This window comes from Pholcus phalangioides, unplaced genomic scaffold (assembly GCF_987345545.1).
Source record: "Pholcus phalangioides strain wild (caught in Gottingen) unplaced genomic scaffold, Ppha-v1.0 ptg000007l_1, whole genome shotgun sequence".
NCBI classification, from domain to species: domain Eukaryota; kingdom Metazoa; phylum Arthropoda; class Arachnida; order Araneae; family Pholcidae; genus Pholcus; species Pholcus phalangioides.
The window spans coordinates 44,495,213-44,508,729 of record NW_028301600.1 but is presented as its reverse complement, the minus strand read 5'-3'; the positions used below and the strand labels follow the sequence as shown (position 1 = coordinate 44,508,729).

The following is a 13,517-nucleotide window of genomic DNA, read 5'->3' as shown; positions in this document are numbered from 1 at the left end:
GGGTGATTCACCGTTTCATTTTTACTATTTATTTCCTGTTAGTTAAATGTATGACCGGACAGGGCCACCACCAGATACTTTGTCAGCAGGGGCAAGTATTCATTTTTGCTCCCCGTGTAATGTAAATACAGTACGTGTAATGTAAATGGATCAGTTAAAGCAGGGATTCTTGAATTATGGATCGCAAACGGAACTTGGGTCACAGGGGTTTCAGAGATGAGTTGTACGAATCTTATAGATAGGGATTAGAGCTATTGGTCATTACCCAAACTTAATTCACAGTGGCTTCCGAGAGGCTCGTACCTTATTTACAGCCAGAGATTTTTGAGATATGGGTCACGACCAAAACTTGATTCGCATATGTCTCCGAAATGGGTTGTACAAATCCACTTATAAATGCACTTGTTGCGTCACTGGTTTCACTAATTTTGAAAAACTAACAGATTCGTGGGTCGCGAAGCTGAGCTTGTTGCTGATTTTGGGTCACGGCTGGAAAAAGTTAAGAACCCCTGAGTAAATGGGGGAATTCGGTTCCCCCCCCCCTCTGGTCCAGCGCGGGGGGCACCAGACCCACCTGCTTCAGCCTAGTTGCGGCCCTGTGACCGGGTCTTTCACTTACAAAAAAAAATCAACCGGGCAACAGGCATCTAAAGGTTGAGAATCACTGCTATAGAAGATTAATTTATAGTATTATAAAACACATTTTGGCTGAAAAGTGTTAGCATTACACAATAATCCTCTTATTACTAAGTAAAACTTAGAAATGAGCAACGAAGACCTCAATAATTTAAACAGTTTAAATACAGAATCACATGATACATTAATGGAAAATGGAATGTATATGGAAGGTATATTGTATTGCAGTCGAATTCCGTTATAACGAACTCCAAGAGACCGGAGAAATCACTTTGTTATAACGAAATTTCGTTATAAAGGAATTATAGGTTTTTTTGTATTGTTCCTATGTAAAGTTATCTGGGGGATTAGAAAAGTGTTCGTTAAAACGAGATTTTTCGCTATAACAGTATTCATTAAAACGAGATTTTTCGCTATAACAGTATTCGTTAAAACGAGATTTTTCGCTATAACGGTATTCGTTAAAACGGGATTCACCAGTATCAGCTCTTTGGGATACGTAAAAAATTTGATTGTTTCGAGTCACAAACATCATATTTCTTCGAATCGAAATACAGTAGACCTACATTAGAATTAGCTTACTTCGAGAGAAAATACACGCGTTTTAAGCGTAGAATTTTGATACGGCATAAAAGAAAAGCTATAAAAATTATCTTAATCTCATCAATTTAGTTTATGTTGAAACGACACAAATTTTGTGGAATATTTTCCGTTCAGAGATCAAGTAAAAATAACGAATATCAATACACAAACTTCTATAACCGTTCTTCTCTCTTTCTTTTTTTTTTAGATTTTTCTTCAAAGATAAGAAAACGTGTGTATTTAAGATCATATATTCTTTGTACGGCCTTGAGGAATATACTGAATATATATATATATATATATATATAAAGGATAAAACTCCAGAAAAGAAACTTCTCAACGATTTAAAATCCCGATTTTTGAGACCTCGAGGCACAAAAGAGAGAGCGTAAAGAAAACGAAACACCCTTTTAGGAAAGGATCTATAAAAAAATGTAAAAAAAGACGAAGGTATGGAAACTTGTGCTTCCCATTTTTTCACACGTGTAAAAAAAAAAAAATGAGATGGGTCACTTCGAGTCCAAAACCCATTGCCACGTGGTCAATTCCATGAAATGAAAAGTGATCCAAGTTTAGCGCGTTACCATTGCCACTTTTAGCACGTTGTTGCGGTGAGTGGCTCTTTTGAAGAGAGTAATCGCAGCTATATACGGATATGTACGGGATAGAAAACGGCTATATATTCTCGTATTTATTTTTCCCGCTCCTTTTCAGACCCAAATGTCCGGTTTTTTTATTTATTTATTTTATTTTGGTTTCTTTTTTGAACACGAGACAGAAATCTGAAGCGAAACTACCGCGCTATTTGCTATCGAGAAGAAAAAGGCGAAAACATTTTTTTTCTTCTTCTTCTTATTCCAATCCTCAATCCTTTATTGCTCCGTTAGATGCACAAAAAATCCAAGTGGAGATTTTCACGCGAGTAATACTTCAAGGACGATGCTCTTTGAGTTTTTGCATGAATCGTAAAAAAATGAAAAATACATCAGACAAAATATATAAGGCATGTGAAAGCCTCCTTTAACAGCATACGGCTATATATATTCAGTACTTATATTTGAGAAGGGTATTTTGTTTTGAGATATTCACTAAAGAGCAGGGCAAGACAAATCCCAGGTGCCAGGTCGCCATGGCGACTAAAAAATTGGTATTGGCGCCTAAAATTTTCTTAGTGTAGCTACTACAATGCAGGCTGAGAGCAGCACAAAATGTTTGGAACTTATAGCAGCATTTCTGATAACATATAAAAGAGGATCCTGTGCTCTCTGAAAAAGTCAAAAGGAGCACTGTTTTGGACATTTTTCTTGAGGTAAAAATTTTTTTTTTTGGCGCTTAAAAATTTTTTCTAGCGCCTAGATATTTTTGCGATTTGTCCAGCCCTGCTAAAGAGAGATAACTGAAGTTTGCATTTATCTGATTTTTGTTTAAAATATATCGTAGTTTGGACTAAAGATGAAAGTATAGTATTTATTCTCTTAAACATGAAATGATCTTCAAATGCGCATAGCAATATATTTCTCTGTAATTATATAAATCCAAAGACCACAACAAACAAAATTCCCAACAAAGTGGCTGAAAAAAAGATGTCCATAAAAAATATGGATGTCAAATATATCCAAAATACAGCAACTCAAAAAAGAGCAATTGGTCACGAAAAAAAACCCAACTAATAATTATGGTAAAATATAATACACTGCCCTTAAAAAATTATGGTTGTCTCATCAAAGTATGGATTAATGATATTAATGATATCAAAATTCAACTTAGTTTCATAGAGTATGTGATCACCACGTATTCCCAATAGATCTTTACGATCTATCCAGGGAATTTGTTAGTAGACATCCATGCCCGAACCGGGATTCGAACCCAGACCTGCATAGTCAGAAACTAGCTCCCTAACCACTGGACTGCCAGGTGGGCTTCTGCACGGATTTAAATATTTATTTAGAAATTGAAACTTCTGTACAAATAATGATTTATCGCTTCAAACTTATATTCTATATTTTTTTGTACGACGCAATGGCTGATCTACTATGAGCCAAGTAGATTCGAGAAACAAAGTCTTTTCAAAACTCTTCATCTAGTTTTCAAGGTCTAATTCAACCGGATAGAAATTGTACATAGAAAAAAATCGCCCATCAAAAACCATACTATCCTTCAGTTTCCATGAAGTGTATTTTCTCGACACAATCTGGATTATTATTTTTATGTAAAAACTTAAGCAATGAATTTTAAATGCAACATTCCGATATTCCGTCCGTGTAACGTTTACTTTATAAAGAATAGCAAAGAACATTTGAAACTGTAGTGCCTCACAGAAACGTGTGCAAAATAATATTTTTTCGTGTTTGTTTGAGGTTGTTGTTTTTTTTTCAATCATAATATTGGTATTATAGCCTGAGTTATTCACAAGATGTTCATGTACAAGAAGATTTTATAATTTAAAATGTCCATTGTATATTATGTGTTGAATATGCAATATCTCCGAACACGTGTTTAGATCTCTATAAAGAATTTTATAAGTTTTTAATGATGGAAAAATCTACATATTTAATGTAGTTTTTCCAGCATACCGTATCTTCCATTTTTCATTTTAATGAGATCAAATCGTATCAAAAAAGAAAGGCATTTAATAAAAAGAGAGAAAGAAATATCCATTCGCGCCAATAAAACCAAAACGCTTTCTTAATACATTACTCATCTTGTACAAGCCGTCAAGAAAAAAAAACTTGGATCATAATGGGAGATACAGAAAATGCGAAAGTAGATATGATTACAAAATCTGTTTTAGATCATAATTATATGAAATCTCGTTTAGCTGATGATTTCGAAATTCCTGGAATGAATTATAAATAAATTTGTACATTTTTCCTAATGTGAGCTGGATTTTTGCCAAGCTTAATGACTTTTTAAAAATTTCTATTCATTTCTTTCTTTTCATATACATACACAGTTTAATGCGTATATTTTTCCTCGTCTTCTTGAGAAAAACGCGTGAAATTTATGTTTTTGTTCATTGAAAACAAAATGAAAAATGGTTATTAGTTTCTCATGTTATTTTTCTCACCACCCTATAGGCTAGTAAACGCTTTTCTACCAAAATTTATTGAAGCCATAGGAATTTTATGAACATTTTAATGCAGCTTAGCAATTCTATAAACCGTCGATATTAGACATAATGGTCAATAATTGACAAATTTGATTTCGAAGTATAGATAACTCAATCCGGAACCTGATCCACGCGTACCTTACTTTTTTTTTTCAGTTAGCACTTATCCGAGGACCCCTTGATTAAAGAGAAAACCAAGGAAACCACAGACCCCTTTCGATATATGCCATGTGGTCACTCTTTATATTTTCATTTTTACTTCTACTTTGTTCTGAAAAACATCCTATAGAGCATTTTTTGAAAATCACTACCTCACATTGATCAGATTCTAGGGTCGAGTCCAGGTTAGAAATTAACTAATTGATTATGACACAAGAAAGGATATGCAAGTAAGTTATTTTTTTTTTATATGAGTTTACAGCGTGGGGTTATAACAGCCAAGATTCTCTAATAATACAGTTACGATATTCGTTATGATGCGTTTATTGATCTGATCATAAAGCGGTAGTTTGCAAAGAGTCTATGCATTCTCACACTAACATTTACATATGATGATTCAATCATTCTTTAAATTAACAAAGAATTGAAGATTTAACAATCAATTTACAAAAACCAGAACCTATACAACGAATATTTTAATTTAATAAATTTACTCTTCGTATTCGCAGATCTCTCATGTTTCATCTATCGCCTTGCTTTACTGAAAAGTATTAAACACAAAATAATAATAACTTGCTATCGAATAATCATCTTAATTACCGAAACGACTGGCAAATACGGTATGTATAATTTCAGCGTTAAAATTTTTATTTGTTAATTAATTATTGTTTTTTACTATATCCATGGAATCAGAATTTCTTTTCTATTTTTTACAAGCTGCATTTATGAATCTTTTTTGTCTCGAATTACCGTATCATGTAATTTATGTTTTTAATCATCATTTCTCGCTTGTCTATGTATATTTGTATTTTTATTGTCTTTGTCTTCTCTTGTGCATCTCTGTAACTGAGTAATGCTTGTCTGTTGAGATGTATGCATAAATAAATAAATAAATCTACTTCTTTTTTTATTTCTGAAATACAAATATTGTGTTTACCGAATACGTACTCATTCGGTTTTGATGGAGCAGCATTCTCAACCTATGATCGGCGGGCCAGATGCGATACGCAGGCAGACTAATTTCTAAATAAAATTTTAATCATATATTCATTTGTATGAAACTGATACTGTATTAAAAATATTCAAGTAAGTTAAAATTAGACACACTTAGGCCTACTGTCCGTCGAATTTTTTTTTTGGACATTTTATTTGTTCTCAGTTTGAGAAAGTTTGAGGATAGAGTTTTTAAGAATATCGACCGTTATTCAGTCATAAATTCTGAATTCATCTTCGCATCAGCCAGCTGTCGAACCCTTCGCATCGACCGTTATGTTGATTGTATGTCACAACGATTGTTTCTTAGTCAAAGAGTCTAATTTGAAGTCCTCAGGTAATTTTTATTTACACCCTTTATTTGGCCGTGTTTCTCTCACAAGCAACACATGAGTTTCTTATATTTTTCAAATAAAGGCATTGTATATTTTGAGCTCGTTTCGGCATTGATGCTTCTAAGCAACTTCTAAACATTCGATTTTTACTTGTGAGCTGTTCACGAAGTTTCTATAATTACCAGAAAAATAAATCAAAGGTACACGTCTCGTATTTCTGACAAGCCAAGCAAGAATGATTTTTGACCCTTGCATTTTGGAGGGGAATACCATGTGTGGGGGAGACATATTGCTGTGTATTCTTCAACAATGATAGAAAAATAAGTTGTCAAACAATAAATGACATTTTTTTTTATATTATTCAAATCTGTGTAAACCATATAAATACAGTGTGTTCTGCGAAGTGAAACGTCCAGTAATTTTTTAACACTGACAGTAAATTTTTCTGTCATTGTAGCATTCAAAGTAGGCTACCTCGTTTGCTTAATATAACCCCTCAAAATGTTTGCATTTTTTTATATCTCAGTGTTTGCCAATGAAAGGGTTAATATTCAAAAAATAAGTACGATATATATTCGATGTATGACAGGTTTTTATAGAACGGTGGTTAATATTTTTCTTACCTTTGGCTCCATCGCTCCTACAAAAAGAAGTTTCAGATCTCGGTGGCCAACACGAGGTCCGCAAACGAGAAGATCCAGTGAATTTGCCGGGATCAAGGATATCATCGACGGAGAAAGGAGTCGGGGTGGGCGGCAGCACCTTTTCACCATCCTCGGTGGCGCAACCGCTGCCGGTTTCTTCACCGCCGCCGTCCATGACATGAAATTGTTCAAGTCTCGAAAAAGGCTCGTTAGGCCCAAAAGGCCTCTTTGTTCGGCGGCAAACGTCACGCCCTCCGCCCCTCGTAATGCGCAACTTGTCGTTCGTTGTTGCAGAGCGCACACAAGGCCCGGCCCTCCTCCCGAAACTCGCTCGCGTGCCACGTGACGACACGCTCTCTCTCACTCTCACCACATGCTTCACATTCGCTTGTACAAAAGTAAAGCCACTCAAAACGAATTTCGCGCCATTTCCGAATAACGCGATAAATCCCCGAAACGTATGCTATAAAACGACTATCATATTGCCACCAACCTAAATAAAGGCTGAGATTGCATTATCCTATTTGCTTGGAGGAGGAAAGCTTTTGATGTTTGATCGATATAAAATTGATTTAAGACCATTTAATTTTTAGGTTTTTCAGGTATTGTAGAGTGTGTCATTTTTTTAAAATATATTTTGCCCCCCCCCCAAATTCTTTTCAAGATTAATTAATGCTTAGGAAAAAAATTAGAATCGTATTTACATCGGGGCCTGGGCGGCAAGTTTGCAGGGGTGACAAATTTGCAGAATGAATAGTAAAGGAAATTAGTAGAATATGAAATTAAAGCGGAAAAATTTGTGTAGCTCAGTGATGGGCAAACTTATTTTCGGAGCGGGCCAAAAGAAAAGAAAAAAATTTCTGCTGTCCAATATAATTCTCAATAAGGACTCAAAAAATTTTTTTAACTCAGAAAAAGATTTTAAATTAGGACTGGTCCGATTAATTGGTTAATTGGGACGGTTAATCGATCAATTATTAATCGCAGTTAAAAATTTTAGTTTAGTTAGACTCGATCAATCCCATCGAAATTCGATTAACATTTTTATTAAAAGTTAAATTAGAAACTTGATTTATTTGACTAAACCGATTAAATGTCTTAATTATGTCCCTATACAAAACATTTCAGATAAATGACAATATTTAAAAATTTGAATTTAAGCAATGCATGTCTATCTCCTATCCATATGACGTGACTATAGTTTAAAATCTGTCGGTGAATACCACCCTAAGCGGGCCGTAGTTTGCCCATCACTAGTGTAGCCCGTGAGCGGTAAAAACCATAAATCCTCCGCCTAGAAAGTGAAGGACAAGGTCAGTCAGTGACCAAACGAGTGACTTAGAGCACGCTCGTGAGTGAACAAAACGGTGAATTAGAGATAGAGAGCAAGGGTGTAGAGTGAGCGACAAAAAATGTGACCTAGAAAGTTTTCAAACATGTAAGTGACCAAAACAGAATGTAAGCATGTGAGTGATCAAAAAGTAACCTAGAGAGCAAGGGATCGGGATCAGGGCAGCGAGCGACCAAAAGTTTAACGTAGAGAGCGTGGAGGCATGTGGTTGACAGAAATAGTGTACAATCATATTAATGACCAAAAGAGGGACCTAGAGATTGCAGACCTGGTCAGCGAACGAACAAAAGAGGGATCAGGTTAGTGCCCTACCAGAAGAATGACCCTTAGGTTGAGATCTTTGGCGGGTCCCCCATGCCAGACATTCCATGAGCCCCTCTATAGTAAATTGATAGTGTGAGAAACAAGAAATACAGTAGTAAAAATCATTCCGGGACCCCGGGCCGAAACCCTGTCGGCCACTCTCCTTGAGGAGGGGTTATGGTGAGGAGCGTTTTTTTTTTTGTTTTTTTTTTGGTTGACAAAGCTTTTTTTCACACTTTCAACTCGGGTTCGGCTCCCCTCTTAGAGTTGTACTCCGTGCAGCCACACGGGTCACGCAGCCCAAGTACAGCCCCTGGGCCATATCCATCCCAACGCATGGGCCCACCCGTGCACGTCCCGGGGTCCTCAAGTGCAGGAGTGGCTCGAGCTCAACTAAACTACCGCCGGGTGCAAAGCCTCTTATGCCACGCCCAAAGGCGACCCTGCTCGGAGGCTGACAGGGCTTCAGTCCAAGGGATCTTGAGATAAAATTGTTGTTTTTTTTCTCAAAAGAAAGCCGCACACCATAAAACCAACAAAATGCTCGTGACCATACGTCCTGCTTTTGAAGTTTTGAAGCAGATTTTTCTGCTTTTTTGGTCCAGAATTATTTTATTATCCTTAATTATGCCAGATTACTTAACAACAGTACTTATTTGGTGATCCATCATCACTTATCCTGTAAAGATGATATTATAACGAGGTTATATTTTCATTAAAAAATTTATTTTTCAAAGGTGTTTCTGGTACTCTAGAGAAGCCGAATTTTCCTTTGCTGTCATTTGGCCGTTCTGGAAGAAATACTAGGTGAGGGAATCAAAATGCAAACTTGCCCCCCTTTTGATAGAGTACAGGGGCGATTCTTGGCCCACGCATGCTCAAGAGGGGCGCTAAATCCAAAGTGAATGGGTGAAAAAGTTTCATCGGCCAAAAAAATGAAAGAAAATTGTTTCTGTCAGCTCTGGAGGGGCGCCAAATTCGAGATGAAAGGACGGGTAGAAAAATTTTGGGGGAAAAAAAGTTTTTCTTTGTCAGGAATTGTATTGAAAGTTGTGTGAGGGAGGGGCTGACAGGCCCGATTCTCTATCCTATTATCATTTTTTTTTCACTATAAATTAACTGTAGAAGGGGCCTCCGCCTAGAAAACCTGCCTTGGGGGCCCATAAAGGATTCCAACCTAGGGACCCTGACGCGGGATGTAGGGGCTATGGGGGAGGGAATAGGCAGGAGGCGCTAAAAATAAGGCCCGCACGCAGGGCCGTAACTAGACAGGTGCACCCACACATGGCCCACTTGGAAGGGGGCCCAGAATGGGCCTAAATGGGCGAGAAGTGGCCTAAATTCAAATTCTTGCACAGGGCACAGGAATGGCTAGCTTCGGCCCTGCCTGCACGTGTAGAGATTTTGTCTCGAGCTGCCCCTGATAAATTACATTCTTGTTTCTGGTATTAAGGTCCCACGGGTACTGTCTATTCCCTCAAGTTTTCTCATTTCCGTTCTCGAAATATGACTCAAAAGCGTGATATCGTGAATTTTTACTGTGTGAAATTTAAAAAAAATTTGAAATATTGACTTAAGTCTACACTGCCGCCCCTTACAACCTGCCACCCGGGTACACAGGCCCCCTTGCACCCTCGCTTAAGCCTCCCCCCTCCCCTGCTCAAGTGTAAAAGGGTCCTCGCATCATAATGAAATCTCGTAAAAATTTTCGAGATTAAGCATGCAAATGTCTTCCCGGGGGAGGGGGGGGGCATGATGATCTTAAAACGGCCCTGCCCTGGTCATGGTTTAAAATTCGCTTATTTTGAACACCAATCTAGAAACATATATTTTACGTAGGTACACCACTATAGGCGTAGAATTATTGGAAATATTGGGAGGGCACAAAAATTTTAGAGGGGATGGGTGCTTTAAACTCAATATTTCTATGGGTAATATGGAGTTGTGGCAAATATTAGGGAGGTGGCTCTTGCCCCATGGGCCGGATGCAAGTTTACACTTATATAGGCCACCTATACATGGTATGTATAAAGTGTGATTAATCCTGGATAAATTCCATACTCCTCACTGTATGACAAAGGTCCTCAACATTTTCAAGTAGCGAGCACCGTTTATGCTTAATATCAGAAGAAGAGAGCCCTTGTAGCAACTCTAACATATACATTGAAACCTCGATATAACGATATTCTGCGGACAAAACAAAAAATACCGTTGCGAATTGGTTATCGTTATATCGAGAGGTAAAATTATCATCACAATCAAATTTATGCTGCAGTTGGCATCTGTTCTAAATCGGCGTTGTTAGTACCACCAAAAAATGTGCTTTTGAATATTTATTCACAGAAAAAATTTAATTAATTAGTCGATATACAAAATTCATTTAAATGTATTGCGCTGTAAAGAGGTTTATCGCAATACACTTTGGTGTATCACGCAGAATGTGGCGATACTGAAAGCTTCATCAACACTTTCGGTGATCATATGGTACCAAGTACCGCACCGATATTATTACATATCCTCGGAAGAGCTAACATATCTGACGAGTTTAAAAATATATTAAAGGATATTTCGAGCGAAAAATATAAAAAAATATCGTTGTATATTATCGGTTTCAAAATCTCCTTAAAAAATATCGTTATAGAGGGGTTTATCATAGTAAAGGATATCGTTGTATCCAGATTAGTTTAGCATTAGACTATGGGTGATTCCTAACAAGATTTGAAAAAATATCGGTGTAGAGGGATTTATCTCTCGTCATATCGAGTGTCGTTGAAGCGAAGTCTCACTGTACTTAAACTTCGGCCAGCGTAATGTGATTCTTGAATGAAAATTGAATAAAATAGTCTAATAGAGTGGTGTCAGTGCAGACCGACACCATTATTAGCCTATGATTGTGTCAGGTAGCTCGAATGTAACCAAGCCTATTGGTTACATTCGAGCGAATGTTAACAATAGTGTATTCTTAGCCTTATTGAGAATAGGTTTAAAGAATTGGGGTATATTACTGTATACGCGGATACTGTTTGAGTGAGTGCCTATAAACAAGGATGTCAATCTTTAAGGGAGTGCGGGCTACTTCATTGGTTCAAAAACGTGTCGCGGGACACTTAAGTAATTTGTAAATATGCCGCGGGTAACTTCGATGATCATCCGCAGGCTGCTTGAGTCGTCTGGAACGGTGTCGTGGTTTACTCAAGTGATCTGTGAATGTGCCGTGGGTCACTTGAGTGATCTGGGACGGGGTTGCGAGTTACTAAGACCAATAAATACGACGCGGGCAGATTAAATGATCTGTAAATGAGCTGTGGTACACTTAAGTGATTTGAAATTGCTCCGCTGGTGATTTAAGTGATGTGGCAATGTACCGCGGGACACTTTAGTGATGTGGATCTGCACTGGGGGCCACTTATGGGCTCTGAAACTGTGCCAAGGGTCACTTAAGAGATCTGTAAATACTGTCGTGGAACACTTAGAATTCTGTAAATGTACCGGGAGACACTTGAGTGATCTTTAACTGTTCCGAGGGTCACTCAAGTCATCTGTAGAGATGCTGCGGGTCACTTAAGTGATCTAAAAATGTGCGGCGGGCGCTTAAGTGACGTGTAACTGTACCGCGGGTCACTTGAGTGATCTGTAAATGTCCGACTTAGTTCATTTTCACAAAATCAGGTTGTTTGAAGTCACGGACCACATCAGATCACTCAGAGAGCCCCATTTGACCCACGGACCATGAGTTGAGCATGTGTGACCTAAACTGTATCTGTGTACAGAAATTAAAGTAGAGTGAATTATCACGCGCTGGTTTTCCAACACTCTGGTAAATACTGCACGCGATCGATTAGTCACGTGCCGCGTCTTCTAGTTGTAGAAACCTATCATTTTAAAACAACTTAAAGCAATCAATTAAGGGAAAGTCATGCATCTTTAAAAGTAAATTCAATGATAACGGTGAAAACCACGAAGCGTAGGCTTTTCTGCGTGGTATTATTACAGCCTGACTTCAAGGGTAAAAATCTTTCGTGAACGAATGATTACATGACGTCATGTACCTACTAGAACATTGTATCCCCGAACAGGCAGGAGGGGTTAGGTATCTTTATTTATTCACCAATACCGGAGGTACAGTGTTCGAGCAGCAGCAGTAGCAAATCCTTACCATTCCCTCTCCCCTAGAACATACATGGGTATAATGAAACCCACCGTATATCTCGGGGGGATTATATAGAACTCAGTTAATTCAGCAACAAATGCATGTGTACCTTAGGATTAGGACAAGTGGGTACCGTACCGTGTGCAGTATGTACTGTATAGCCTACTTGCTACTGGGATCATGATAAAAGAAACAAATATTTTTCGTGTTTTTTATAATCATTTTTTTTTCTCAATAATTATTATTTCGTGATAAGATATGGCAACTTGAAGGGAGGGGGGGGGGGGTTAGTGTATTTCTAATTACCGCTTGAAAGGTTAAAGCAGTTAAAGTCATACACACAGTAGAAATGCACAATAACGAGTACGGCATACAACGAAAATTTAGCAGAAAGTAAAAAACGTTCCAAAACACGAGTCCATATAGCCATGGACTAGAGCAGTGATGAGATTAATTGATAATTTCAATCGTCCAGCCAGTCTGCCACATTGTTTTTTCCAAACCGTCCGCAATTCCGGTCTATCGCCATAGGCAGTTTACAAACGTATGAGTTGTGCCTGAAGTGTGAGTATGTATCTAAGAGTCTGAGAATAGGGTTACCAGACATCCCCCTTTAGGAGGACATGTCCTATTTTTGATGTCATTTAAATCTTCCTCCTGCGTTTTAGAAGATTCACCCTTTTGTCTTCCTTTTTTCAGGTTCCCTGCATTATTTTAGTTTTCTTCGGGGGAATTTTTTTTACACTTTAAAACATAGCACTTCATTAATATCAGTGTTAATATGTGTGTTTTTCCGCCACACATTTTCACACGCTTTGACCGATCGCCGTCAAAATTCCCAGAATATAAGCAAAGTACGGTAGATGTTATTCTAACCATGGCCCAGCTTGCTCCAGGGTAATATGAAAAAGACAGTCCGAAAAAAACAGCTCTTGAAGAAGAAAATCGCAACATTCATTTTCAGAATACCGTTGTTTGCTCACCAACAGCTAATACCATATACCAGAGAGGAACAAATCCCAGGTGCCCGGTCACCATGGCGACTAAAAAATTGGTATTGGCACCTAAATTTTTCTTTGTGTAGTTACTACATTGCACACTGAGAGCAGCCCAAAATGTCCCTAAATAATAGCCGTTGACACATCAGAATCGGTATTCAATGTGTGCATGTGATCTGTGCTTACATACCTCCGGACGAATCTTCCGATACAGGACACTTTTTTTTACACTTTCTTCGATACTCTTAGACTATACT

General features: G+C 37.7%; 1 protein-coding gene across 1 annotated transcript in view; it reads right to left on the bottom strand.

Annotated features, from left to right (window-relative positions):
* LOC149085344 (NK1 transcription factor-related protein 1-like) overlaps positions 1 to 6,633 on the bottom strand; it is a 31,210-nt gene extending 24,577 nt beyond the window's left edge. The window contains exon 1 of the mRNA XM_089233905.1: positions 6,438 to 6,633. Coding sequence (XP_089090031.1) covers positions 6,438 to 6,633 — 196 coding nt within the window. The remainder of the gene's footprint in view (positions 1 to 6,437) is intronic.
* Positions 6,634 to 13,517: the final 6,884 nt, after the last annotated feature.